Here is a 27,675-nt window from a genome sequence, read left to right on the forward strand (position 1 = left end):
AAATGTTTTTACCTCTTATAGAGGTGGACAATTAGCCGCTGACAGGTAATAGGTCACAATGTTCAACTGGTCAATGAAAGTAATTCATGGGTTTCTTACTGGATGCCTCCTTCATTGTCATTAAAGACTCCATGGCATTTTTTGCAAGAGACAAGATGTAAACCCTAGGATCCTCACTAAATTTTAATTTTCATAATTACATTATACCTGCTAGAATGCCTTCTGAGATAGCTACACAGTGTATGTCTTTACTCCATAGCCTAAACTGCTGTGTATTGTTGCTGTGCATCTTTCAGGATTCTCATGGAGACCAATTTTAGTGCTGTTCCTACAGCAAAAGTCCTAAATAATGTGAAATTCATTTCTTGTATTGCAGATGTCTTGGTGGATGGAAAGGTCTGTGACTGTGATATTGTAGTAGACTGCAAAGTTGGGGACCCCATCGCATTGGAGGTGAAGCTGACCAACTGGAGCAAACACAGTGTGGGCCCGTTTGCTCTAACGGTGATCCCATACCAGGATTACCAAAATGGAGTACACAACTACGAGCTCCATGATGCCATCACCTTTGTTGGATCCAACACCTTTTATATTGATTCAGTGAGTCCTTCTTTTTCATAGTCCACTCATCTGCCTGACACATGCATTAAAACTGATACTCCAAAACAGGATGCCAACGTATGCAGCTTTATATTAGTGAATTCTACTGGAGGTGAGGGATTGACAGCCCTGGAGACTGAACTCTTTTATTTATTCATTCAAAAGGTAAAGAATAGGCGGCAGCCATGCAAACTTCTCCATACTGGCCTAACAGAGTTTCTTAACCATGACCTAAAGGGGTCCACCCCAAAGGGGAATTCAGCTTCGTGCCTATTGAATCCTTGATCTTTCACTGATATTGCCAACAAGGGCTGTGAGTTTCATAAGTAGCTTGTGATTTTGGGAACTTCAGTATTTGGGTGCACACTTTAAAGAGGCCTGATTTTCCAAAAGTACTGATGGTGTCCCAGCTGGTGCCAATAGAGGGTGTTGGGTTCTGTGACGTAGAAAATCATTTCCATGTAATGGTCTAGGGGATCACTAATTCCTTTGACACAGGCCACTCGAGTGTTAATAGCTTTTGGTCACTACCAAGCTGGCAAAATCTGAGTTAGTGCCGTTGATAAAAGGTTTGATACAATATTGCCAGTCCCCTGAGCCATTCAACCCCACCAGCGTTTAGAGTTTAAAGAACTTTTTCTGCAAGGTAATGGCAATATCCTCCAGGCTGAACAAAGAAACTGCAAACAACTTTTAGTCAGGCTATGAGGAAACGCTACAGCCTGAAATAGAGAAAATGAGATAAACATTAAAGTCCAATAAGATGAGCATGTGCATTCAGTTGTCACTTAACACATTTATAAAGGCTGATCTCATCATTTTGATTTTTCAGTTTTTAAAAAAATCAGTGTTAAAACCATGCAAAAATGTTGAGTGTCCCTACAAAGAAGAGGTGAGCTTTCTCTCAAGTTCACTTCTACAGATTTCAAGTCAGAGAGATTTTTGTTCCTGAGGCAAAACACTGAAGATTATTTAAAGATACAAAAAATCAAAGAGGAGTGAAAAACAGAGGACAAATACTGAAAGATGTTTTCAGGAATGTTCTGATTCTGGTAGCATATTAAATAAACATGAAGAGAGAGTGAGTATATGGTCAGGTCTTTACTTAGGTCAGGTCTTAAGTTATCCAGTAAAATATGACTGTCAAAACTGAATATTTAAGTGAATCTGAGCTGGAGCGAAATTAAAGGTTAACCACTGGAGACTCAATGTGCATATGTTTTCAACTATACAACATATGCAGAAAATAGGTTTTTTTAAAGCTAGTGTGTACAGAATTTATCATCAGCCTGAATTTTAATGGATGCTAACGGTATTGTTTGCTGAATAATTTCAGTTTAAATGTGCCAACAGAAATCATCAAGAGAGGGGTTTCTTGACCTGGGGCTATCATTCTGACAATGTTGGTTTTGAATCAGAATTCCAGTACTTAGGTACCCAGTTGTGGAAGAGTCTTGCACATGAGGTTAGCAAGGGAGAAGGCAGAAGTCTGTGTAATATATTCTGCCTTGTGATTGGGTCTCCCATGAGGAGAGAAGCCAAGGGGTTATCTCCCCTGTGAATACCTGGGGTGCAATTTCAGCATTCCCCCTGCTGTTGTATTGTAAACACTATTGTACAATCCCTTATTAAGGTAATGGGGGGTTGTTTTTTTGTTAATTTGTCCAAATTCTAACTCAAAAAAGGCCAAGGGGAAAAATGTGAACTTTCTGAGACAAAAAGTATTCTATTGTGTGGTATGTGGTATCAGGGCTTTTCCTACAGTAAATCCCAAAGATAACATATTGTCATACTCCCTCAGGGCTCCGAATACTGATCACAGAAGGAAATTTCCTCAGACAGTATATCTGATGTTATCAGAGTTTCTGTCATCCTCCCATATTGACTCATTAATCAATGGCAAAAAGTAAATTTCAGAAACTGGTACCTCGTTTTTGTATTTTGGGTATTGATACTGTGGAAGGAATGAGTGCTACCCAGAATTATGATCAAGGTCCAAGCCAAACCTCAATAAGACCTTAGGTCAGAGATTGAAAGAGTTCAGTGAATCTGTATTATCTTTTTATAAACTGACTGGATACATCAGACTAGATTCTCAACTGGTGTAAAGCAGCCAGTTTTTACCTGCAGAGTGTTGCCCATTATTACATTGACACAGAAATGGGTTGGTCATCAATGCTGAACTGAGTTTACCTTTCTGGACCAAACTGCTATCCTCTACCTTAACTTCTTACCAAGCCAGACTCCTAAAAGTTCACTCCTGGAAAATCTTTTTAGTTTTCAGACTACACTTGAATTTGTTTCTGGACATATCTGGAGCAGAGTGGGGTTAGACAGACACACAGACAAATGCACACATTTCATTGCATACTCTTTGTTATGAAGCACACAAAAAGTGTCTGAATTATTACTTTAAAAGACAAAACTTGTGATTTTTCATTTCACTCCATAAAGAATGGAGAATGGTCAGTTTCCCTTGGAGTTGAAAGTCCATGTTCACTTTTTCATTCTCTATAATGAAGTTGTGTTTGGGTCCTTCAGTTTCAAACAATGCAGAGATTTATCTATATTAAAAAACAAACTTTTTATTGGGTTTTTTAATCATTAAAATATTGCTATGGATTTTAAGTTATGTAAAATGTTTCTTTTTGACACTTAACTTTTAGTCTGGGTTAAAACTACTTGACACTGTCCCTTTAAACCACAAAAGAAAGATGAGTTTATTAGTAATCAACAAGATTCTGATACATATTACCAGATGTAGGAATTTGAGATGTGAGATAACAGCCTAATTGATTAAAATACTTTTGCATTGATTGAGATTTCTTTTGGATGTATCTTGGCCACCTTAAACCTAACCACTTTAGTAATACTCCTCCAGCTCTTACCAATGTTTTATCTGATTAGTTGCTCAGACCAAGCTGATACTTGCCAAATTAAAAGCAAAAAAAAATCTAACTGCCCTGGAAATTTCTGTAACTATCAGCAATCCATGTTTCCTTGTGTTCTCTGTGATTACCAGTATTGTTTTCAGAGTGTGTGTGTTTGAATGTGTTTTTAGTAGATGGGTTAGGGCGGAGGTAGTCAATAAGCAGACTGAGGGCAAATCCAGACCACCAGACACTTTTGACTGGACTCCAGAATCTTTTTATTTACTTCTTATTATCATTATTATTATTTTCTCTGGAGCCTGGACCGTGACTATACCTTGACCAAGAATTTGGACCTTGACAAAAAATTAATTGACTACCCCTGGGCTAGGGGATTGGTAATGGGGAAAAAACATTTCCTTGTGGTTGATAGTTATTTTGAATCAGCCAAGGAATAATGATCAACAACTCTTTGACAGCTCCTTGGAGTTCCGTGTGAAACAAGTGAGGAGCATCAGTGCAGTTTTACTTTAAATGTATACTCTTTGGGGCAGAGCCCATCTTTCATCTATCTGCACAGTGCATACCACAATGGAGGCTGAGTTCCCGACTGGGGCCTCTCAATATGACAGTAGTACAAATAAATACTATTAATAAGTTCATAGCTATCAAATATCTACTTCACAAAACCCACCAGTATAAATGTTGCCCTTAATAGCAAGGTGCCATGGACTGAATAGGACTGGAGACTGTATTTACACTCTGACCCCTAGATGACAGCAGGCAGCAAGGGCAAGTTGGCACTGTAGCTTGCCTGTGTTAGCTCAAATGTGTGGTTAAACAGAGTGTTGTGTTCTCACATGCTGTCTATATTGCACCTTTCACAAACACTGTCAAAGTTCCTTCCCCACTCTGAACTCTAGAGTACAGATGTGGGGACCTGCATGCACGACCCCCTAAGCTTATTTTTACCAGCTTAGGTTAAAAACTTCCCCAAGGTACAAACTTTGCCTTGGCCTTTAACAGTATGCTGCCACCACCAAGCGTTTTAAACAAAGAACAGGGAAAGAGACCACTTGGAGACATCTTCCCCCAAAATGTCCCCCCAAGCCCTACACCCTCTTTCCTGGGGAAGGCTTGATAATAATCCTCACCCATTGGTACAGGTGAACACAGACCCAAACCTTTGGATCTTATGAACAATGAAAAATCAATCAGGTTCTTAGAAGAAGAATTTTATTTAAAGAAAAGGTAAAAGAATCACCTCTGTAAAATCAGGATGGTAAACACTTTACAGGGTAATCAGATTCAAAACATAGAGAATCCCTCTAGGCAAAACCTTAAGTTACAAAAAGACACAAAAACAGGAATATACATTCCCTCCAGCACAGCTTATTTTACAAGCCATTAAACAAAAGGAAATCTAATGCATTTTCTAGCTAGATTACTTACTAACTTTACAGGAGTTGTAAGGCTGCATTCCTGATCTGTTCCTGGCAAAAGCATCACACAGACAGTCCAAACCCTTTGCCCCCCCCCTCCCCCCCACTTCAGATTTGAAAGAATCTTGTCCTCTCATTGGCCATTTTGGGTCAGTTGCCAGCGGGGTTACCTTAGCTTCTTAACCCTTTGCAGGTGAAAGGATTTTGCCTCTGGCCAGGAGGGATTTTATAGCACTGTATACAGAAAGGTGTTTACCCTTCTCTTGATATTTATGACAAACACTAAGTTCACTTTAAAAGAAAAGTAATAAACAACAATGAAAAATATTTTTTTTTTACTTGAGCATTTGTTCAGGTCCCTGTTTCCTGGGTATTGTATTGGGAGTGGTAAGGATCACCATGCTTGGTGTTGCATCCTTTCCTTAACACTGCCTCTGCAGATCCCTCCCTAAATCATATGCCCTGTCACATGACTCCTACCGAATGGCTTTGCATAAGTCTGATCCTGCAAGATGCTGATAATCTTCCACCCCGAATTGACTTCAGCATGTCTTGGCAGCACTCTGCTTGCTGCAGAACAACATTCATTGGCAAGTAACCTTTCTTTCTGGACCTCACCATTCAGTTTCCTTTGACTTTTTGAAACAGAGGTGAAATTTGTGGAGAAGTTTCAGTGACATCTGTTCAGTGTTTATGGCTCCAATTGAGCAAAGCATTTGACTAATCCCAGCCCAGTTCAGCAAAGCACGTAGTTAATTTTAGGTATGTAAGGGGCCCCGCTTGCAGTCACTGTCACTATTCATGAGCTTAAATTTAAGCCTGGGCTTAAATGCTTTGCCGAGGAGGGATGGGATTAGTCACATAATTAGTTAAGCGCATATTTAAGTGCTTTGTTGAGTTACTGTTTTTGTGTGTGTGTGTATATATAATTTGAATTGCTGTGTGATGAAAGGCTCTATATAAATGGTGAAATAATACTTCAATATACTATACTTAATTGGGTTGTGCTAATTTAGGACGGCTGTCTTACTGGGATGTCTCCCACTAAACTCGTTTAGCCCAATGATGAAGTGTGCTGCTTATTTGGACAATATTACCATAAATGCTACTTCATGGGGATGAATTTAGCTATTGTCAAGTGGTTAAATGGTGTTTAGCGAGGTGTTTAATAGGTGTGAAATTCTAAGAACCTGTCTTTTAATACACAAGTTGCTAAATAAGGGTCAAGAGTTAGATGTTCCTGGGTGTTCAGGAAGCCTCTGATGGCTCCTGCCAAAGACAGCTACGTTCTGGTAGATTCAAACGATCTGTGTTCTAGTCAGACCTCTGCCAGAGACATGCTGCAGGGCTTGGGGAAAACTCATTTAACTTCATTCTCATTACATCAGTGTCACCATCAGTAAAAAGGGGATAGCACATTTACTTCCTTAGGGTGGAGGTGAAGGGGATTTGTGAGGTTTAGTTCACAAATATTTCTAGAGCACGTTGGGGTCCTTAGATGGTAAAGTTATAGAATGGCAAAGTATTACTATAATTTATTATTATTTACCACATTTGTTTTATTCAGCTAACTTCCACCCTTTCTTTTTCAGGTGAAACCAACCAAAAATTCTGTGTGCTTTGGAGCCCTGCTCTTTCTCTATACAGGCGATTTTTACCTGAACATCAAGTTTCACGAAGACAACTCCAGCAGGGAGCTTCCTCTTTCTTGGTTCTGCCTGCCCAGTGTTCACATTCGTGCTATGGAGCCTGTGATCCAAACTAAACTGTAAATCTACCATATGATATTGGATTAGCCACAGTGCACAGAAACACTTGACATGTCCTCTGCTTGACCCCACTTTGTTTCTTTCCAACCCCAGACCACAGGCTTTCTTTAGAGGCACAGCTGAACACTTTTAGAATTGGCTGAAGTCATTTGAGCAGCTGCCTTTGCTTATGTGGAAAGGAGTAATGGAATATAATGTACTGGATTTCCCCCCCCCACCCCCACCCCCAAAAAAAAGCCTTGGTAGCCACTAAAGGAAAAATTCAGCTCTTCCTGATAGCCATGCCTCCCCATTGATATCAGTGGATTTGCAGGGGTGTATGTGAAAGCTGAATTTAGCCATGAGCTTGAAGGCCTTAGCTCCAACCTGAACGATACCTAAGGATATATCTTCAGCACTTCAACAAGAGTTGTGTTTCTCCACTAAATTCCCACCACCACGATACTGAACACACCGTTTGGGACCTGTTTTCTCAGTCAGTTTCTTCCTGTGCTTGTTCCTAAACCCTTTGTTTGCCAGGTATATTGGTGTCTTTCTAACTCCGAATAAATGTCAGCCATGTAATAGCAGAGCAGCTGTCTTTGTCTTTTCCACCAGATTCTAAGGAACGCCGTAGCAGTAGTTCCTTTTAATTGGTTACTTATTGCAGGAAATAGCAGTACCGGTATCTCCAGTTCTTGTTGTTAGAACAGGTATGGCCCCCATAGGAGCTCTCCGCCCCTCCTTGGTCACAGTGCAGTTACTTCCCTTTGTGCATCCATAAACGAGACAAGAAGGAAGGCAAGACAGATAGAAATGTTTCTGTTCCTGCCAGAAAGGAGAGAAGCCAAATATTTGCCTGCCTGTGGGTTAACCTATGAGGTCAGAGTGCCACGGGCCTATTTCATGGCAGTTGGGAGCCATTTCAAGCATTTGCAGACCCCTTAAAATGCCACCAAGTTGACTCTGCTGATAGTCTTTAAAGCTTTTCACAAGAAATTGTTTCCAAATGTCTACTAATCAGGATTAGACAGGCCAGGCTAGACTATGATAGTTTCTTCTTTTCTTTGTCAAATGAATAAAATAAAATGTTATGGAATAACTGCTGTAAGTTACTTCACTGTGGCTATCGCTGCCAAATGTTCTGTAAATTTGTTTTATTGTGTTGTCTTTTACATAGAAGGTTTGAATAAAGAGACCGAGGCTTACCCTAGATGAAGCACTGAAGGTGTCTGATCTGTATGTGAATTTTTCTTTGCCGTGTGAGTCATGTTTATGTCTAAACATGCAAATAACCAAATGCGTATTTTATTCAGCTATGATAGCTATACAGCCCACTCTTACTGGCAAAATTCTCATTGTCTTCAGTGGAAACACAATCCTGCCAGGCTCAATTGAATGATGAATACTGCAGTTTTTGAATGGCAATAATGCGAAAATATTCCCACTTGAACAGTAGTGTCTAAGCATGAGGGAACTTTTGCTTCAGGCTATAGTATCTACATTTCCAGTACATTCAAGAAGCAGTGATGCCTTTTGCTCTAAAATTTGTTGGTCACAACACAGTCAACGTTCGCTTTTGAGTTGGAGGAAACATCTATGTAGAGCTTTAGAATTTCAGAGGGAAAGATCTCTGAAGTTCAAATGACTGTCTAAAAGGCTTATTTGGAACTACAAATTCTTCTGTCAGCTGCAAAGGGGTGCAGTGCCCTGTGACAGCAGAAATAGTTCCACAGCTTTGTCCTGCTCTTCTTAGGGCAGGAAAGCCTGACAGGGAAGAGCCTCTGAGTGACTCGAGCTTGGCACCCTCTTTACATTGGCAGAGCTCCATCGAACAGAGCTGTGCAGTGGGGCCAAATTTACTGCATACTATCGCATGCCTATATGGGCGTTAAGGGAAGAACTGAGGAGAGCGGGAATTCAGTTTCTCCAGAAAGGCTTTGCTTTTCTTGCATGCGCCATGCTGCATAATGTGATACAATAATATTACTGTACCACCACACTCTAAATTGAGAGTAATTCAGTAATCCCCAAAAGATATTCTTTGTGCTACAGTTGCTGCTAGGAATAAAGCTAAGGCTTTATGAGGACCACATTTATGAGACAAAAATATTGATGGATTGCCGAGCTCTGAGACCATTAATGGAAGATTTTCTCTTTGAGTAGAGGATGTTGTACTGTGAAACCTGTTCTGCTGTGCAATCCTCTGTTATAATGACCAGGGAAACGGCACCCTTTTACCATTAAGGGGCTAAGCCAAAGACCATTGAAGTAATTGGAAACACTCCTGTCGAATTCAATGGGCTTTGACTCAAGCTCTAACAGCTGTCATTGCAATAAAAGAAAGCTGCATGTTTCTCAACCTTGGCTTCCAAAATGGCATTTTAATTCTGCAGTATGTGCTCACTAACATAAGCTTTTATAGCTTTTATATATATATATATATATATATATATATATATATATATGAATGATAATATCCTGCCACTTGTTAACTTTGGCACTTCTAATATCTTTCCCAACTTTCTTACACATTTACCTGTCAGGGTAAGAGAGATGAAATGTCACACTGTAGTGTAGATTCTTAATGCTGAGGCTTACCTGTGACGAAAGTTAAGTGTTGGTGTTGTTTTGTGGGAATGTATTCAGAACGAGAATGCCGGAGCTCATTTTTTGAGTTTAAAATAGAAAATTACACCCGTCAGAATTGGTACATCCAGTGGTTCGAGTAAAGGACTGTGCTTATCTGATCTGCTGTCCTTTGCTGGAAATGCAAGCTGATTTTACTTCTCCTTGAAACATCCAGCTATTAATTCAAACGTAATGAGCCAAACAGTGCTTTGTTACACAACTGTAAATCTGATATGACCACACTTAGTGATTTATCTTTGTCTTCTGAAGTAAATTTAGTGCTAATCAAAGGTGCCAGATTCACAGTGCTGTTCCTGTTTGTCTTTCCATAAAGCAGGTACCGCATGAACGGTAGCAGTCCAAGCTTCCTAACAATGCCTTGCCAATGCACCTTAACCCTAAATTGGAGGGAAGACCTTTAGAGGTGAGAGGTTCCTTCCGTCTCCATACCCATTCCATCCTCAGCCTGTCAACCGAGACTGCTGAGTTGGCTGTTAAATAGTAGGGCCAGCCTGATGGTGATTTTTGTGGTGGGAACGGATAGCTCTTCATTAGACAATATACTGAAACCATCAGCTCATTTCAGATAGGCTGCCAGGCAGCTGTCGGATGTCAATAACTTTGTCACTATGGCCCTGGTTCAGCAAGGTACTTAAGGACGTGCCTAACTCTAACCATGTGAGTAGTCCCATGGCCTTCAGTGGGAACACTCGGTTATTTAAAGTTAGGCGCCTTGTTGAACCAGCACCTAAATGTGTGGGCTGTATTTGAAACAGTGATCTTGGGGATAAAAGGGCACATGTCCCATTACTGAGCTCATGGGCCAGCCACTTCCCCTGATACCATTGGCTCCACGTGAGAGGCAAACTTGCAGCCAAAACAGGGCTGCTCACTCTGCTGCTGTGGTGAGTCAGTCTTTTGACGCCTGGGTCCAGTGGCTTGCGCCTGCCCACCCCCAGAGTCTTAACAGGTGCTGCGGTGAGTCAATAGAGCCTGCCGTGTGTCAGCCCTCAGGCATTCAGCAACAACCTACCCCTGAGGGTAGATCAGTCTGAGCAACAGCACCACCCCACCAGGAAACCTCGTGGTGCACCAGAATCCAGCGACTCCCAGCCTGCTCCTGCTCTGGCTCCTGCTCCTTGCCTAAACCCTGCCCCAGTATCATCCTTGTCTTGCTCTAGCCTCACTCCAGCCTCGTCACTGATCCGCTCTAGCCTTGCCTTTGCCTCCTGATCTTCCCTCCCCCTCACCCCCAACTCTCAGGCTGACTATCCAGATTCAACCTTTGGCCTGTATCTGGACTCCAGCTTCAGTATCAACTTGGCTTGTCTGTGGACTCTGACCACCCTGCTTTGGACTCTGGCTACAGTTCTGATTCTGGTTTGGCTATGGATTCTGAGGTCCATTTTGACGCCAGTCTGTCCCCAGACCTCGATTCCAGAGCCACTCTTGGCTCAGGCCCAACTCTATAACTAGCTGTAACGCACACTTCAACCACTAGACCTGATTATCCGAGGCAGAACCTGACACTGTTTGTGATGGTGCCAGTAACATGAGACTTATCAAAGTGATGGCCTTGCCATTTTTTATATTCTGAGGGTTAATTTTTTCATTCTTCAGGTGAAGGTGTCTTGTACCCCCTTCATGTACACATATCAACCATAGTCCTGAAGGTTTATGGGTGTAAAGCACATTAATAAATTTGGCTGGGAAATCAACTTATACCAAAAGGCTATGACCACAATGACATTAGCTCCATGCTAGGAGGGATGCTGCCCCTACCTTGCCTAGCTGGGATTCCTCTTCTTGCAGTCATCCTGCTTCCTAGGGAAGCCTAAGAGCAGCTGGGTTGGTATTCATCTTCTGTCGGCTCTCCATGGTCCCATTCCCTGCAACACCCCAATCCCCAGGGCTGAAGTGAAAGACACAAAACAAAAACATAAAATTGTATTAAAATGGTTTACACTTTATAAAGTATTTATACCTGGAAACAAGACAAAGCATTAATAAATGATAGCTGTTATAAGCATGTTATAAACATAAGTAATGTGTGCTACAGATGGTTATAAACACATTAATAGAGTGTTACTGATTGCAAGTAACAACTCTAGAGACCAACAGGTCAATAACAATATAAAACACTTGATTTAAACAGCTATTAAGCATTTATGAATGGACCCTAAATATAAAGTGTGACCTTAAAAGTGTGAAACGTGGGACTTTATAAAATGTTTGTTTCTCCTGAAAAACCACAGAAAGACAAAAATCCCTTGTTAAATAACAGATGCATCATACCCCTCTGTCCCGATAGACTTACTGTACTGGGGACTACCACAGCACCATCTCCCAGATGCTAGAGATGTGAAAAAAGAAATGCTGAAAGACACTTTAGTTAAAGGTTACACAGGAATTGTGCCCCGTCCTCCCAAACAAACCCTCCTAGCTCACTGTGACGTTTCAGCATCCACTCATTGCTCCCCCAGGGATTGCTATGTCCCACTGCAGTAGGAGGGGAAGGAGCAGATGAAGGAAAGTGAATGGGCTGTATGGAGGGGTCCAGACGGATACCAGCTCAACAAACTCTGCCTTACATGGCTCTTGATTCTGGATGCTAGAGGGAAACATGAGAAAAGTCTAGTGCTGCTAAAAGCCAAGAACAGAACAACAGCAAAATTAAACTTACACGAATTATTGAGTCAATGAATGAAAATAATAACCTCCAGCCTCCATGAGCACTGACTTCCAGTGGTGATGATCCCCATCCTACTAGATCCTGGGTTTCTTGGGGCGTGGGTGATCAGGTAGAGGCTGTGGGGAGCTGCTGACTCCTGCCAGCGTCAGTGTGAAGGACATAGCAGTCACACCTCTGCCCATCATAATGCACACACAGCTCCCCATGCAGAACACAGCCATTCAAGGCAGGCAATGGAGCATACCAAAGAGAGCCCAGATGCGTTATTGTAACAAGTGATGGGAGTAAATGCTGTATAGCTATGATTACCATCCCCTTTTCTACACCTCAGCTTAACTCCTTGCTGAAGCGCTCGCCAGAATTCTAGCTTTTCAGGACTTTTGGAGAGAAATACACAGAGTCTTTGTGTTGGCACTTACTCCTGCACAAACCGCACGTACAAAGATACCAGACCAGAATAATAATGTAATCCACACACCACATAAGGCCGCATGTTATGCTGGGGGTTGAGTGAAACCTCACCGAAGCCGCTGGATGTAACTGGATACCTGTAAAAAGGAATTTAGCTCATTTATGGAATAAATAGGCGCCACCACCTAAAACACAGGTCACACGCGAGCCTGGTCAGCAAGGTGTGCTCTGTTTCATTGGGGGGTAAATGCAGGCATTGGGTAGTGTTTGACAGAGCTCTGTGTGTGAGAGAGAGAAGCAGCAGAAACACACAAAGAAGCCCCAGTGACACACTTATAGCATGATTGTTTGATGCTGTCTCGCATGACATTCTCATAAACAAAGGCAACCTAGCTGGAGCTACTATAAGGTGAGTGCGTAACGGGTCAGAAAATCATTCCCAGAAAACAGTTATCAATGGTTCACAGTCAAGTTGGAAGGACATATTGAGTGGGGTCCTGCAGGGATCAGTTCTGGGTCTGGTTCTGTTCGATATCTTCATCAATGATTTAGATAATAGCATAGAGAGTACACTTCTAAAGTTTGCCGATGATACCAAGCTGGGAGGGGTTGCAAGCTGTCAAGGTCCCTTCCCCGCTCTGAACTCTAGGGTACAGATGTGGGGACCTGCATGAAAAACCCCCTAAGCTTATTTTTACTAGCTTAGGTTAAAACTTCCCCAAGGTACAAACTATTTTATCTTTTTCCCTTGGACTTTATTGCTGGCACCACCAAGTGTCTAACAAATATATAACAGGGAAAGAGCCTGCTTGGAAACGTCTTTCCCCTCAATATCCCCCCAAGTCCTACACCCCCTTTCCTGGGGAAGGCTTGATAAAAATCCTCACCAATTTGCATAGGTGAACACAGACCTAAACCCTTGGATCTTAAGAACAATGAAAAAGCAATCAGGTTCTTAAAAGAAGAATTTTAATTGAAGAAAAAGTAAAAGAATCACCTCTGTAAAATCAGGATGGTAAATACCTTACAAGGTAATCAGATTCAAAACATAGAGAAGCCCTCTAGGCAAAACCTTAAGTTACAAAAAGACACAAAAACAGGAATATACATTCCTTCCAGCACAACTTATCAGCCATTTAAACAAAACAGAATCTAACGCATATCTAACTAGATTGCTTATTAATTCTTTCCAGGAGTTCTGACCTGCATTCCTGCTCTGGTCCCGGCAAAAGCAACACACAGACAGAGAGAACCCTTTGTTCCCCCCCCAGCTTTGAAAGTATCTTGTCTCATTGGTCATTTTGGTCAGGTGCCAGCAAGGTTGTCTTCGCTTCTTAACCCTTTACAGGTGAAAGGGTTTTTCCTTTGGCCAGGAGGAATTTAAAGGTGTTTACCCTTCCCTTTATATTTATGACACAAGCGCTTTGGAGGATAGGATTCAAATTCAAAATGATCTGGACAACTGGAGAAAGCATCTGAAGTAAATAGGATGAAATTCATCAAGGACAAATGCAAAGTACAGTACTCCACTCAGGAAGGAACAATCAGTTGCATGCATACAAAATGGGAAATGACTGCCCAGGAAGGAGTACTGTGAAAGGGATCTGGGGGTCATAGTAGATCACAATCTAAATATGAGTGAACAGTGTAACCCTGTTGCAAAAAAAGCAAACATTCTGGAATGTATTAGCAGGAGTGTTGTAAGCAAGGCACGAGAAGTAATTCTTCCACTCTACTCCATGCTGATTATGCCTCAACTGGAGTATTGTGTCCAGTTCTGGGCATCACATTTCAGGAAAGATGTGGACAAATTGGAGAAAGTCCAAAGAAGAGCAACAAAAATGATTAAAGGTCTAGACAACATGACCTACAAGGGAATATTGAAAAAAATGGATTGGTCTAGTCTGGAGACGAGAAGACTGAGAGGGGACACAACAGTTTTCAAGTACATAAAAGGTTGTTACAAGGGGGAGGGAGAAAAATTGTTCTCCTTAACCTCTGAGGGTAGGACAAGAAGCAATGAGCTTAAATTGCAGCAAGGGAGGTTTTGGTTGGACATTAGGAAAAACTTATTAACTATCAGAGTGGTTAAGCACTGGAATAATATTGCCTAGGGATGTTGTGGAATCCCCATCATTGGAGATTTTTAAGAGCAGGTTAGACAAACACCTGTCAGGAATGGTCTAGATAATACTTAGTCCTGCCAAGAGCGCAAGGGACAGGCCTAGATGAGCTCTCAAGGTCCCTTCCAGTCCTGTGATTCTATGAAAATGAGAAAAGCTGAGAGAGAGTGCGCGCTTTTGCACAGAGTGCTATCTGGAAAGAGGCTTGGAACTGTGAGCAAAGAAGCTTGTCCTGTTGTTTGATTCCTGCTATGTTCAGGGAAACAGGATTTTTGTGTATATTCTTTTGTAAATAAGATTGTGTCAAAGAAACATCTAGTTCAGTCAGCAATTTCTCGTCCTAATGGAAACAATCCACTAGACTCCAAGTATTGGGTAATTGCCCGGGTCAAAAGGGATAACAAGTATTTTATTTAATTCCAAAGATGGCGAGCGAAGCAGTGGGGAGGTGGCAAGGATTTTTGCTGAAAGCATCTGTGGCTCTGCAAATGTGCAGAGAGCAGAGCAGGCCAACTCAGTTAAAAGGCTCCAGACTTATCCAGAAAAAGGGTGTGGTAATTACTAGAGCTTCAGTGAAGGACAGACAGCCTTGCCTCCAACCCAGACATCCACTGCCTGAGAACTGAGCCAATCAAATCTTGGGACAGCGGGGAGGTTATAAATAAAAGAGTCAAAGACAGCTTTCTGTATGCAATGGCTGATCAACATAGAACCAAGAACTGTGTGCACTGTCAGGACTGGTTCTTAATATCTGTACCACTTTGGATACAGACTATAGAGTTCCTATTTTACCAGAAAATGAGGAGACCAGTCAACCATTAATCAAAGGACTAGAATGCTGTTCCGAATCCCAGACTTTATTTTGCTAACAAGTGTTTGGAAAAGGGCTGAGTGACACTGTAGGTCTGAAGAAAAAAATCACACATGCCACATTTTATAGCCACAAGGGAGGTTTTGGACACATAGAGACAGAGAAATCATCTGTAATAGACAAGCACAGGGAAAAGAGAGGGTTTGTGTGTCCATGTGCGCGTAAGGGGACATAGTGGTAGATTTACCACCAGCTTGTTTTGGTTTAAACTTTTTTCAAATACTGTTTAAATGGTCTCTGTTAAGTTTAAATGTTTGTTTACCAAAAGATGTGGGGGGGGGCTGACTTTGAAGCTGCCTGGCGATTGTTACTAACGCTTACCTAATATGAGTAGCCAGGTGTGGAATGACCTTGCTGGAACCGGACTTAATGCAGTGATTATACAGAGGCCACATTATGGGGAAATGCAACCCTCCTGGTAGCAGCTAAACTACGGATGTGGAAAGTCTGGGCAAAAGAGGTGTGTTTGGTCTATCAGTGCTTTGTGCGAATGAGCTGCGAGCTGACCCAGCATTGAAAAAATAAATATGTTATTGCATTGCCCACTGTTCTATTTCCTCTCACTTTCTCGCTTGTTTCTAGTGCCTTTCCCTGCGCTGTAGATAACGCTGCATTGTTTTGGCAGCTGGTATCTAGTGATGTATCTGTGTGCATATCTAGTACATTAATGGAAATATGTCACCCATCACCATTATTGTTTTTTAACTTGCCTCTGCTTATTGAACTATTGACATCAGCTGGCTGCTTTGATGGCAACAAGAAGTGCAGCAGTTTGCAGAGCTGTCAGGTGCAGACCAAACAGATGTCAGTGTTCAAACTGAAAAACGAGATTAGCCTGGTCCCGCGCTGTGGCTGTTTGTTAGATCTGTACTCTCCGTGGAGAATTTACAGCACAAACCTCCTTTCCCTTCTTCTGATTTTAGTTTAATGGCATAAAATTTTATCCTACATCAGATTTTTTGTAATCTCTTTTTCGGTGTAAGCTTCTTTACTTCATGTGGGTTATTTTTTTACAGTTAGTCTGTGGTATTTTGTCCTCTCCCCTCTAATCCTCTGCCTTAGAGTTCATAGGGGTAAGGGGAAAGTACCGGAGATGGGGACTAAATCCCAGGGCATGAGCACTGCTTCCTAGTGCATTGGCACACTCACTCAAAGTAGCTTTGGGCCGACTCGCTCCGCTACCTTCAGCATTTCATACATTCAGCAGAGATGAATGCAGGCCACTTGTGATCTCAACAAGACCTATAGAGCTGTCGCAGCCATTTTGAATGAGTTCACAAATCCAGTGGTCACCTTCTCTCCTTTCATTCCCTGATTTTCCAATACTCCCACCAGTTTCTGACAACAATAAAGAGACCGTGTGCTGGATTTTGGTGGCTTTGGCGTATGTATTGAGCAGGAAAACCTACAACTTTATTACCTGTGCAGAACCGCTGTTGTTCAGTGACAAGATCATCTTAAGACATTCCAGTGCTGCATGTAAATTATTAACTACAAAATGCTGCTGCCTTATGCAGGCAGAAATTAGGAGTTGCTAAACGCCATGTCTCTGGGCACCACATTGACCGCACTTTCAATACTACAGAGCAAAGCCTTGCCTCCTTGAAAAGCTGGAGAGACATTTCGTTGTTGCCAAAAAAGTTTGCTTGAACACCACAAAATTAGTATGGTAAACTGGCATTTTACTGGTGTTTACATGTATCATGCCAGCCACACTGTCACACGTTGCAACATCACAGCACAAACTGCTCCCTCGCCAACTCAGGTCAGTGCCTCGGAATCGTTTTGTGGTTTTTCTGTGACGCTCTTACCAGTGTTTCTCTTTTCTCTCCTGTCTTGCAGCTCTTGGGAAGGAGGATCTCAGTGGCTCCTTTTCCTGGGGGAATAGGGGTGGATCCTAGCAGTTCTCATTCTAAGATCTCTTTGCTCAGCAGTCCCATTATGACACTCTGCCCAAAAGAGCTCATGTGGTCATGGGATGCATAAACAAGAGACTCTTGAGTAAAAGTAGAGAGGTTATTTCATCTCTGTATTTGGCACTTCTATGACTACTGCTGGAACACTGTCCAGTTCTGGTGCCCACAAGTCAAGAAGGATGTTGATAAATTGAAGCGGGTTCAGAGACAAGCCACGAGACTGAGTAAAGGTTTAGAAAACCTGTCTTATAGTGACAGACTCAAAAAGCTCAATCTATTTAGCTTAACAAAGAGAAGGTCAAGGGATGCCTTAATCACAGTCTATAAGTACCTACAAGAGGAACAAATGTTTGATGATGGGCTCTTCAGTCTAGCAGAGAGAGGTACAACCCAAGCCAATGGCTGGAAGTTGCAACTAGGCAAATTCAGGCTGGAAACAAGGCATACATTTTTAACCATGAGCGTAATTAACCATTTGAACAATTTACCAAGGTTTGTTATAGATTCTCCATCACGGACAATTTTTAATCAAGATTGGATATTTTTCTCCATCACAGACAAATTTTTAATCAAGATCTGCTTTGAGAATTATTTGGGGGCTGTTCTATGGCCTGAGACATACAGGAGGTCAGACTAGTTGATCGTGATGGGCCCTCTGGCCTTAGAATCTATGAATGACTTACAGTGTGTGTGCCAGGAATCATTCCCATAGCCAGCAGGGAATACTACAGCTACAGAGGTCTGATGCCACAGCAATGGGGAATTGATCATGGAAATCAGCCAAGGCACTAAGAAATCTCCTGAGTCCCTAACTTAGGGCCCCCCAATTCTACACTTGAGCCTCAAGTGGGCATATCACCCCTATAACAAAGTGCCAATTTAACATTCCAGACCCAATCTTCACTTGAGCTAAGCTTGGCACAGCTGAAGACAGGAGGAAGGAAAATGGCTCTAAAACCACTTTTCTCCTCCCCTGATCTTGAGCCAGCCCAGGACAAAGACAGCCTTTACCTGCCCCTGCCCCTCACTCCCCCAAAAAACTTAGAACAGCCTTTAGGCTGCTCTAAATTATGTTGGATGCTGTGGTTCCATAAGGACTGTTGTGGCAGCTAAGAAGCAGGTGAGGTATGATGTGCCCTGTCCCAAAAATGCCCTCTGCATAGAAGTTGGGGGGGAGGGGGGAGGCGTGCGAGTAGATGGTGTAAAGTCAGTTAAACTTTCTCTAGGATTCCCTTCTGTCAGAAGGATCATTTGCCGCTATTTTGCCTTAGCAGCACAAAGCATCTGGGCCAGGTGCCAAGGATCTGGCCCCCTAACTTAGGTTGCTTCCAGAGTACTGAATAATGAACTAATATACAGGATACACAGACCAAAAAAAAAACCCCCATATACAAGAAGTTCAGCAGACGTGCTAAAGAATGAATGGTTGATTCAATCAAACTGAAGGGGTTGCTTTATGAAAATACATATTTCATGGGCTGCCTGAGTCTGACGATGCATCAGCTATGTCTTGAACGGTCTCCACATTGCGAGTAAGCTCACCATAATATATGCTAGAGATTGAAGCCACTGCAGCATTCTTGGCGGCTCCACACACGATTCCATTTTTATCTTGTTTGATATCATCCCGAATGTGTGCAAGGCAGCACATTTGCTGCTGCAAACTGTATTGTTGTTCTTTTTAACAAAAGAAAGCGCTTCTCTCATTTTAGGTAAACCCTGCATTTGCATTAAAAATACCCAGGGGTTATGGAGACGTGAAAACACTTTATCCTTGGGAAAATGTTCTTATAAGCCCTCACTTGTCTTGCTCTAAAAAGACGCCAGTGTGATACAATAACACCATTAGCCTTTCCGAAATACCAGGGGCAGTACACACATACCTGCAGATGCTGCTCAGGGGTACAATAACAATGAGAACACACAATTTGAATGGATTTGGAGACAAAAAGAGATCAGCTTAATGAGGCTGTTCAATGTGCAAGGGCTCCTAGAATAGTTATCACAGATCCATTTTCATTAATGTGTGTTAATTTAAAAGCTCAGCGTTCACATCAATCCTGCTTGAAAAACATCCCAACGACGTGCAGTGTCATTGCTTGCGATAGGATTCCCATGTTGCAGAAAACCGAGGTAACCCTCGCTCCTACCATCCGGGAGCAGGAAGGGAAGAGACATAATTGTGTTGAAGCAAAGGCCACCAGAGTTTAGTGACTAGCACTAGCAGCCTGGTTGACAGAATTCAAATCTTTCTTCATAAGCAGGTGCGATCTGTGGCCCACTTGGTATGTGAGTCTCTTATGTATCACCTACCCTCTGACTCCTTAGAACAGGTATTCTGATAGATACAGCCGCTTGAGGGCAACATTCCATCCAACAGAGGGCAGCACATAGTACAGACCTCCCTACTTCAGGGATATTCCCTCACAGCCGCATTCAGTGAGCTCAGCTGGCCGTTCTGCACACGGTATAACGCCGCAGTGTAAGGTATACAGTGAGAGGTTGTCTTCTCTAGTGGTTAGCGCACTTGCTCGGGGGGGGGGGAGGAGGTTGGTCACGAGACCTGGATTCTAAGCCTAATGTCATTGATGCTCTTTGCCTGTCATGTCTATTTAGGTTGGAAGCTCTTACATTGGGCCTCTCATTCACTATGTCTTTGTATAACACCTTGCACAATGTGGGCCAAATCTTGGTCGGAGCCTCTAACTTTTAATGCAGACAAAAATCAATGTGCTGGACACGTGCCTCTGTATTCTTTGACATATAACTAATATATTATAGGCTTTTCCTAATATCATTCACAGACAAAGCAATAAACCATATGCACGCATAAAAAAGGCTGAATGCACAAGCATTGACAAAACCTAAATTATATCTGACACCTATGTAACTCACCTAAAATTAATAAACTATTCAACCAGCCCAATATATTAGCTGTGCAAATCAATAAACATGTCATAGAAAGCAGAGCTTTCAGCTCGAAGCTGTGCGCTTATGAAACAAGAGTGGCTACTGGTTACGGAGGCGGGGGGAACAACACAAAAAGCAGCTGGGGCTGTGATCCGTTTGCACTGGAAATAAATTAAACCAGATAGTAAAGAAGAGAAGATTTAACTATACAACGAAGAGTTTGTTGCATTTATAAATAGCCTGCAAAGTTCTGCACCTAGGTGCTGTGTGAACAATTGGGCTTTATGAAATTCTTCATACATATTTAGGCACTTCAAAGGACACATACCAAGAAGGTTGTAAGACACTACAATGCAATGATGGATTGTTCCCTATATATCTAATCAGAAAAGCCTTTATTTGAAGAACTAGGGCCGGGAGGGGGGGAAAAAGAAGTTCCATTTAGGAAAGGTTTATTAAAGGGAAATAATCCATCAAGTAGATGGTACACACTTTTCTGTCGGCACTTCAGACAGGCACAGTTCTCTTTGTAAAATGCTGAGCAGTATTCAGCGGGGGCTCTGTAGTAACTATATGTTCATTAGGAACAACAGGAGCTTCAAAAACAAATGGTGTTAGCAGCAGCACTATGTTGTCGCCCCTCCGAATAACGTCTGTAAATCACCCTGTTGCTGTTGTGTATATGCCAGATCGAGGGAACGCTAACTGCACGCAACAAACCAGACAGCTTCAGAGCATCAAGGGGGAAGCATAAAACTAGCTCGCATCATTGCTAAGGGGCCCTTTGCGTGGAGTCCTGTTGTGACAATTGGCTCTACAAATTTACTGAAATCTTGAGCCCACCTGTAAATAGTATGTAAATGTTCACGAAAAGGCCATAATAGCAAGTGTCGATGGGAAAAGGTACAAAGGGGAGACAAAAGAACCAAATTAGGCTCGACAGAAAGGCCAAGTTGATATGATTCAAGGACTATGTTGAAATTATGCTGGTTAAAAACAGGAGCTGTGGAGCCGGAAGTTAATGAGCCAAAATTGGTATGTCGGATATTAGGGATGATTGGTGGACACAATAGTGTGGCGATGGGCTATGCCACACATCAGCTCTCTTTTGGGGGGCCTTAAAGAGAGACTTTGTAGGGAAACGAAAGAACAGACAGAGGCTACCAGCGCAAGCCTGGCTGCCATCCCCACCCTTTGTTGGGACCCCGGACCTTCATCATCCTGATTCTGAGGGGTGCCCTGACCAGACCAGGCCAGCGAGAGGGACCCAGATGGCATGGCCACCCCTACCAGCTCCATCTGAATCCCAACCACCACCTGGGATGACCGTTACTACCAGCACTGAGACCATCTAAGAGACTGTCACTTTCCCTTTAAGACTGGCCTTTGACAACAACAGCAGCAATGGCATCTCCAGCCCAGCTCAAGTAACTTCTTCTTGTTTTCCGCAAAGGATGATTATGACCATCTTTAATCCCATCTAAGAGACTGTCAAACAAGAGGGGGGTTTTCCTTCTAAAAACTAGCTGCAGCTCAAGAGAACAAGAGCTGTTGTGAAAAACAAAAGCCTTATTTAATACTTGACTTTGCAAATGATTTCACTGTTTCCTTCTTTTCTGTATCTTTAAAAGGATTTTTTTAACGGTGTGTTTGCCATGCTGCTAAGCAGGCGGAGGTCACTGTGTACCAAGCCCCAGATGTTGTTTAACACTGTTTAATGTTGGACAGCGACTGGGTTATGTTAGTCCATATAGTCCACCTAAATTAATGCAACTGTCAAAAAGGGATACTTTTGGCCTCCCATTCTGTTTGCTTTGTATATGGAGACACAGGCTGCAGTGTTAACAGTAGCCTGATGACGCTCTGCTCTGAATTTGGGTTGGTCAGATGAGATACAGTGCTGCTGAGCACCTCACTGAGCATCAGAGTGAGCCTGCCTTGTGGATGAGAGCAAGCCAACTAATGCACAGTTATGGTGATGCTGAGAGGTTGGGGGAAGCAACAGGAAGACTGGACAATGCTTAGAATCCGGGCCCTAATCCAGGCCTCCACTCTGAACTGTGGCTCCATATCTGGGCTCTGGGGGGAAGGGAAAGTGCAAAAAGTAATATTTATATACACCCCCCACCACGCCATAGGTGCTTTGTAGAAATGTCGGAAGGCAGGTTGCCTACCCCAAAGAGCTTATAAATTAAATAAGGCCTAACACAACAAGTGAAGAGAACCAGAAAATGGCGTGGGTGGGTGGAGTGAAGACTAAGGGTTACTGTGGTAAATCTAGCTATGGCCCTGTTACGCATTTGTTTTACATTTACTGTACCTTTAAATCCATAAGGAATCCTCTCTCTACAGTCATAGGCAGCCATTTTACAGCATAGACAGTTAGATGGGGGGGAGTGCAATGTGTGCTGTCTTGTGGAAACTTTTGTTTTGTTCTTTCTTATTTTGTTAGCCTGTGAATCCAAAGGCCATCTGGACTGAAGAAACCTGTTTGCACTTTGTGTGTGGAAAAGCAACACACGTACATAATGTCATTTCAGCTGTAAGTTACTGGACTTTCTTGTTACTCTTATGAAAAAGAGTAAAGTCATAACCCAAAACAAGACAGCTGACAAGAAACTTAGTGCAGGATGTGGCCATTAATGTAATACACTTGGCTAAGGGTAGATCTGAACCTCACTTTCTCTCTTCTTTTCTGCACGCCCTCCATCCCTTTTGTCTGATTTGGGAAGAATATGATCAGAGCAGATATAAAGGGCTCTGGAATGGGAAGAAAAATAATTGAATGTTCTAGAGTTTTCTAGATGGTTCATTCTAGAAAAGGCAAAGGCTTTTAGCTCTGGGCATCTAAGGTTTCCTCATATAAAAAGACAATTGAATGGCGCTTTGAGAGCTGCAGGTGGAAGGACAAGAGCTCTGGAAGTGGTAAGTATCATGATTTTCTTTTGGATGGTGTGATGGGTTGTTTACCCCACACTTGCCCGGAAAGGTTTAATGAAGTCTAAGAAGGGGGCTAATTAACTCAACGGGCCACAGAGAGAAACAGGTGACTAAATAATCCCTGTACTGAGGGAGGGAGCCCAGCTGGGAAGGAACAAGTGGGGCTGGATTTATAAAGACAGGACATTTGCAGCAGAAAGGAGGGATGTTGGGAAAGGCTGCAGTCGTTTCCTGGGAGGAGGGAAGTGTGTTTGAAGGCTACAGAGCCATGCAGCCTGCAGTTGCTCCTGGGAAGAGGGAGTGGTCAAGCTGGCAGATCCAGAGAAGGAAGGGAGAGCTGGGTCGTTAGGAAAGCGCTCAGGAAAATGCAGCAGGGTCGGGGATGGAACAAACCTTGACTGCTGGCTGGAACCTGGAGTAGAGGGCAGGCCTGGGTTCCCCAACCAGCCACTGGGGAAATGGCACCAGCGAGGCAGTGATTAGGAAGACTGCCTGAGCCTGTTTCTGGGAATGAGATTTTCCAGCCCCGGAAGGGGAAAGCATTTGGTGACCTGGCCGGAGTGGAGCGAGAATGGGGCCGCAGACCCAGACAGAGAGGCAGAAGATGGCGTGCAACTGCAGGAAGGGGCATTGACCTTGTGAGCTATTCCCCAGAATGACCAGGAGGAGGTGCTATCTGACCGGTGAGTGGAGCACCCCGTCACAGATGGGTTCACCTTTCTCTCCTATACAGCTGTCACACATTCCAGTAATCTCAGTGCCACGGGGTCTGCCTCCATGATGTAAATAACTGATGAAAATCAAGGTGAAATCTCAGTGGGTCTCTGTGGGATGGAAAATCTATGACGCGAGGTGCCCCTCCTAATGAGGAAGAGCAGAGAGCTATGGTTCCTGGAAATGCAATAACATCATTCATTGAAAAGAAATGAACCAATGATTAGTCTCTACAGTGCACTGATTTACAGGGCATATCCCTAGAAGTGTAAAAGCATCAGTAGTAAATAGCCTGGTAGACAAAGCAATTACTCCATGCTAAAGACACCTCTGGAGAAAGGACTTAGCAGAAAAAGAGAGATCAGAAGCTCAGGGGGTCTTCTGGGTCCACATGATATTAAACAAAACAAAGCAAAAAATTCACACTTGCAACTGGAACAGATGGAGGTTGCCCTTAGGGGCATTGACCCCCATGGGGAAAATAGTATTTAGGGCTATCTCCTTCCCAGTGCCCATATTTCTCCCTCCTTCTGTCTTACCAGTCTAACAACTCTCCCAATCTCCTACTTCTGTCATTTGATCCTCTAAAAAAGTTGGCCTAATTTCCACTAAATAAGGGGTGAACTAAAACAGTGCTGCAAAGGAAGCACCGTTGTGCAAAAGACCCTGGAGCCAAACTGAGGAAAACATGACTGAGCAGAAGTGGGGGCACCTGCAGAGCAGAGGCCAGGTGGCCATGAGCTCTGGACTTGGTCTGTGTCTCTTGTGTTTGTATGGCGCCTGCTCTAATGGGGCCCTGAACCTGAAGGAAGCCTGTGGATGCCACTGTAATAGAAACATGGAATAACAGAGGCCACTATCTCTTGACTTCTAATCCTAGTTTTGCCTGTGTGGCCTTCGGTGAATCGTTTGATCTCTCTGGGCCTCAGTTTCCTCATCTGCAAAGTGGGAATGCAAAGGGCTCTATTGGTTTCTGTTTACAGCATGTGCTGGTTCTAGCTATGAGCTCATGTACAACTCAACCTTAGAACCCTGCATTTCAGCATAAGCCACTTCACCATCCCCCTCCTGGGCCTGGGGACACGGTTAGCTATGGGAGTTGCAGGACGGGCAGGGAGCGCCAGTTCCCCAGCCAGCTGTGAGAACTCAGGGCTAGGGGACTTCAGGATTGCTCTAGCCCTGTGTTCTCAGTGAGGGAAGAGGAAAGTTCAGCTACTGCGGGCTCTCTCTCAGTAAATGCAGCTGCTCCGATTGGCTGCCCTTCCCTAGAATTCAGGGGAGTGCAGCCAATCAGACAGGGATACTCTAGGAGCACTGTAGGAGGGTCTGAAAACTGGTAGAGCTGGCAAATCTGCAGAAATGCCTTGGAAGCCAGGACAGTCTTCGGAGTACAGGCCAACCTGTCATACAGCATCTGAGTAACCCTGAGCTATGCATATGTGAAAGTAGAATGAATTATGATGAAATTATAATTCATTAAAGAAATGCTGCTTGAAAGGTTTTTTGAAATATAGTTGTCAGGAAGAGAAATATTAAGGAGTGTGAGACAACGGGTCCTCAAACTAATTAACTTAGAGCTCCTATTGAGCTAGGAGATTGGTAAACGTTAGTATGCAAATAAGATATGTATGTATATTTGTCAGTTTCTGCTTCCTTTTGTCTCCTATGTTAAATTGGCTTTGGCTTATCTGAATAAATAAGTTAGCTCGAGCTTTTGCAGGAGGCTCACATATATCTGGGTGCATGGGCAAAGCGCTTTGCTAATAAACAGAGTGGTCAGACGAATTCAGTGAGTCTTGAATCTGACTTTGACACATATGAGCATTTCATCAGAGCAAGGTGTGTTCATCATTGTGGTTGATCATTTGATAAATAATTTCTGAGCCTTGTCATGCCTGAGTTTCTCCACTGGTAAACTGAGGATAATACAGGACATACATACCTGCCTTGCTAGGGTGATTAATGTTTGTACATCAGTCTGGAAGCATAAAGCACTACATAAAAGTGCTACGTGTTGTGTGTGACTGACTCTAGTCCTAATGCTGTCCTGGCTACACCCCCTGAGCTGTGGCACCCAAGATAACTGTCTAGTTAGCCTATATCCTCTGCTGCCTCTGCATTCTCTCACTGCACCTTGGAAACCAAAGTTCTATTCTTGCCAGCTAATCACTTTCAGACGAACGGGGGAGTGCATGGCAGCTCGGAGTTTTGCAATCTAAGAAAAGAAACGAGGACCTATTTTTAAAGATTATTTTTCTCCCCCATGTGCTGCGACAAATCGGAGTTTGGGCTCGTGTGAGAACATTTGTACAGCAGTCGCAATCTGCCAGGCGCAGTTCTCAAAAATGTATTGGAGAATAGTAAATGATGGCGAGCGGAATACAAGGAAATACAAAAGAGGAGTGGGGGGGCTGGGATTTGCAGCTCAACGTGGAAATAAATATTGGGCAATTTCAGAACATATTGATCAGCAAATAGTCTGCAAAAAGCCACTGCCCACCCCCCTGCACCTATTTTTAAATCCATCGATTTAACAGCCCACAATGGGGCATGGTTAATGAGATGTTTTTCAGGAAATATGACTGCAAAAAACAGTCTCTCCTCCTTGATATATTTTACAGTTAAAGAAACCAATAAGCGAAGTAATGGTAATGATATACCTATAACATGATTTGAAGAGTGCATTTTTATCATTAGAGTCTGGGGGAATTGCCTTAGTGCTATAAAATCCTTTAGGCCTTTGGTAAGAGTAATAATTTTTAAATGCTGTTTTTAGCAGCTCTGTCAATTCTTTTGTGAGTTTAACACATTAGATGTTAGAAAAAGTCCTATTTGATCCTGTTGAATGCTATTGTTTTCAGGAGGAAATATAGCACCTTCTAGTTTAGATCAAAAAGAGTCCTTGGGCCTCTGTGCCCAAGCAGGGCCATGTTGGGTGACTAATGTTGAGTGTGAGCTGTTTATCCCTTAAATTGTGTTCATGAACTGATTATGTTGTTTAACACATCTTTGGTGATTTGATTGTGAACCTGCAAGGACTTGAATAGAAGCAGATTCAAAAGAAAACCTGCCGCAGAGGAGCTGAAAGGCAAATGTAGCCTCTAGGTAAGGATGTTCTTGGTGCTCTGGTATTACCAAACAATAGCTCCTGATTAAAATGCCATTTTTGCAGCGCTCAGGGCTGCTGTGCAGTCACATCTATCGTAAAAGGAGTGGGTTAAGCTGACTGAGATATATAAGGGAATACTGATTTAGTCTGCAGATCTTCGTATAGCTAAAAGAAATGACGCCGCACTTCAGGTTTACAAAAAATTTGAAAGATAGAGCAGGGAGAAAACAGCAGTTACTAGCCTGTTCTGTAATTGTTGTTTGTCGAGATGTGTTGCACGTCCCTTCCACTTTGGTGTGTCAGCGTGCCCAGCACATGGCTGTTGGAAACTTTTCTCCTCAGCTGTACCTGTTGGGTGGCTCGAATGCCCCCTCCTGCCATATGCTACTTTGTGCAGGTATAAAGGGAAGAGATGACCCCCCACCCCAGTTCTTCTTGCCGGAATGTCTTGCTGGGTAGGCGGGTGGGTTGTGGAATTGGCATATGCAACACATCTTGAAGAACAACAACAGTTATGGAACAGGTTAGTAACTGTTTTCTCTTCTTCGAGTGATTGCACATGTGCACTCCACTCTTGGTGACTCTAAAGCCATAAGAACAGGAGATGGGATTGGCGTCTATTTCGATTCAGATTGGAGAACAACTCTTCTAAATCTACCACTGTCCCTGGAGTCTTCCGCCACAGCGTAATGGAGGGC

The 27,675-nt window shown here is 42.9% G+C and overlaps 1 protein-coding gene and 1 long non-coding RNA gene across 5 annotated transcripts in view; one reads left to right on the plus strand and one right to left on the minus strand.

The window, feature by feature from the left end:
* Window positions 1–7,873, plus strand: part of TRAPPC9 (trafficking protein particle complex subunit 9) — an 811,376-nt gene extending 803,503 nt beyond the window's left edge. For all 3 annotated transcript variants that reach the window (XM_075124917.1, XM_048841736.2, XM_048841734.2), the window contains exons 22-23: window positions 377–600; window positions 6,505–7,873. In XM_075124917.1, coding sequence (XP_074981018.1) covers window positions 377–600; window positions 6,505–6,684 — 404 coding nt within the window. In that variant the 3' untranslated portion in view covers window positions 6,685–7,873. The remainder of the gene's footprint in view (window positions 1–376; window positions 601–6,504) is intronic.
* Window positions 1–27,675, minus strand: part of LOC125632885 (uncharacterized) — a 92,486-nt gene that overhangs the window by 3,267 nt on the left and 61,544 nt on the right. For both annotated transcript variants that reach the window (XR_012666863.1, XR_007355439.2), the window contains one exon: window positions 11,074–11,203. This is a non-coding gene — a long non-coding RNA (uncharacterized LOC125632885). The remainder of the gene's footprint in view (window positions 1–11,073; window positions 11,204–27,675) is intronic.

The sequence above is a fragment of the Caretta caretta genome, chromosome 2, assembly GCF_965140235.1.
Source record: "Caretta caretta isolate rCarCar2 chromosome 2, rCarCar1.hap1, whole genome shotgun sequence".
NCBI classification, from domain to species: Eukaryota; Metazoa; Chordata; order Testudines; family Cheloniidae; genus Caretta; species Caretta caretta.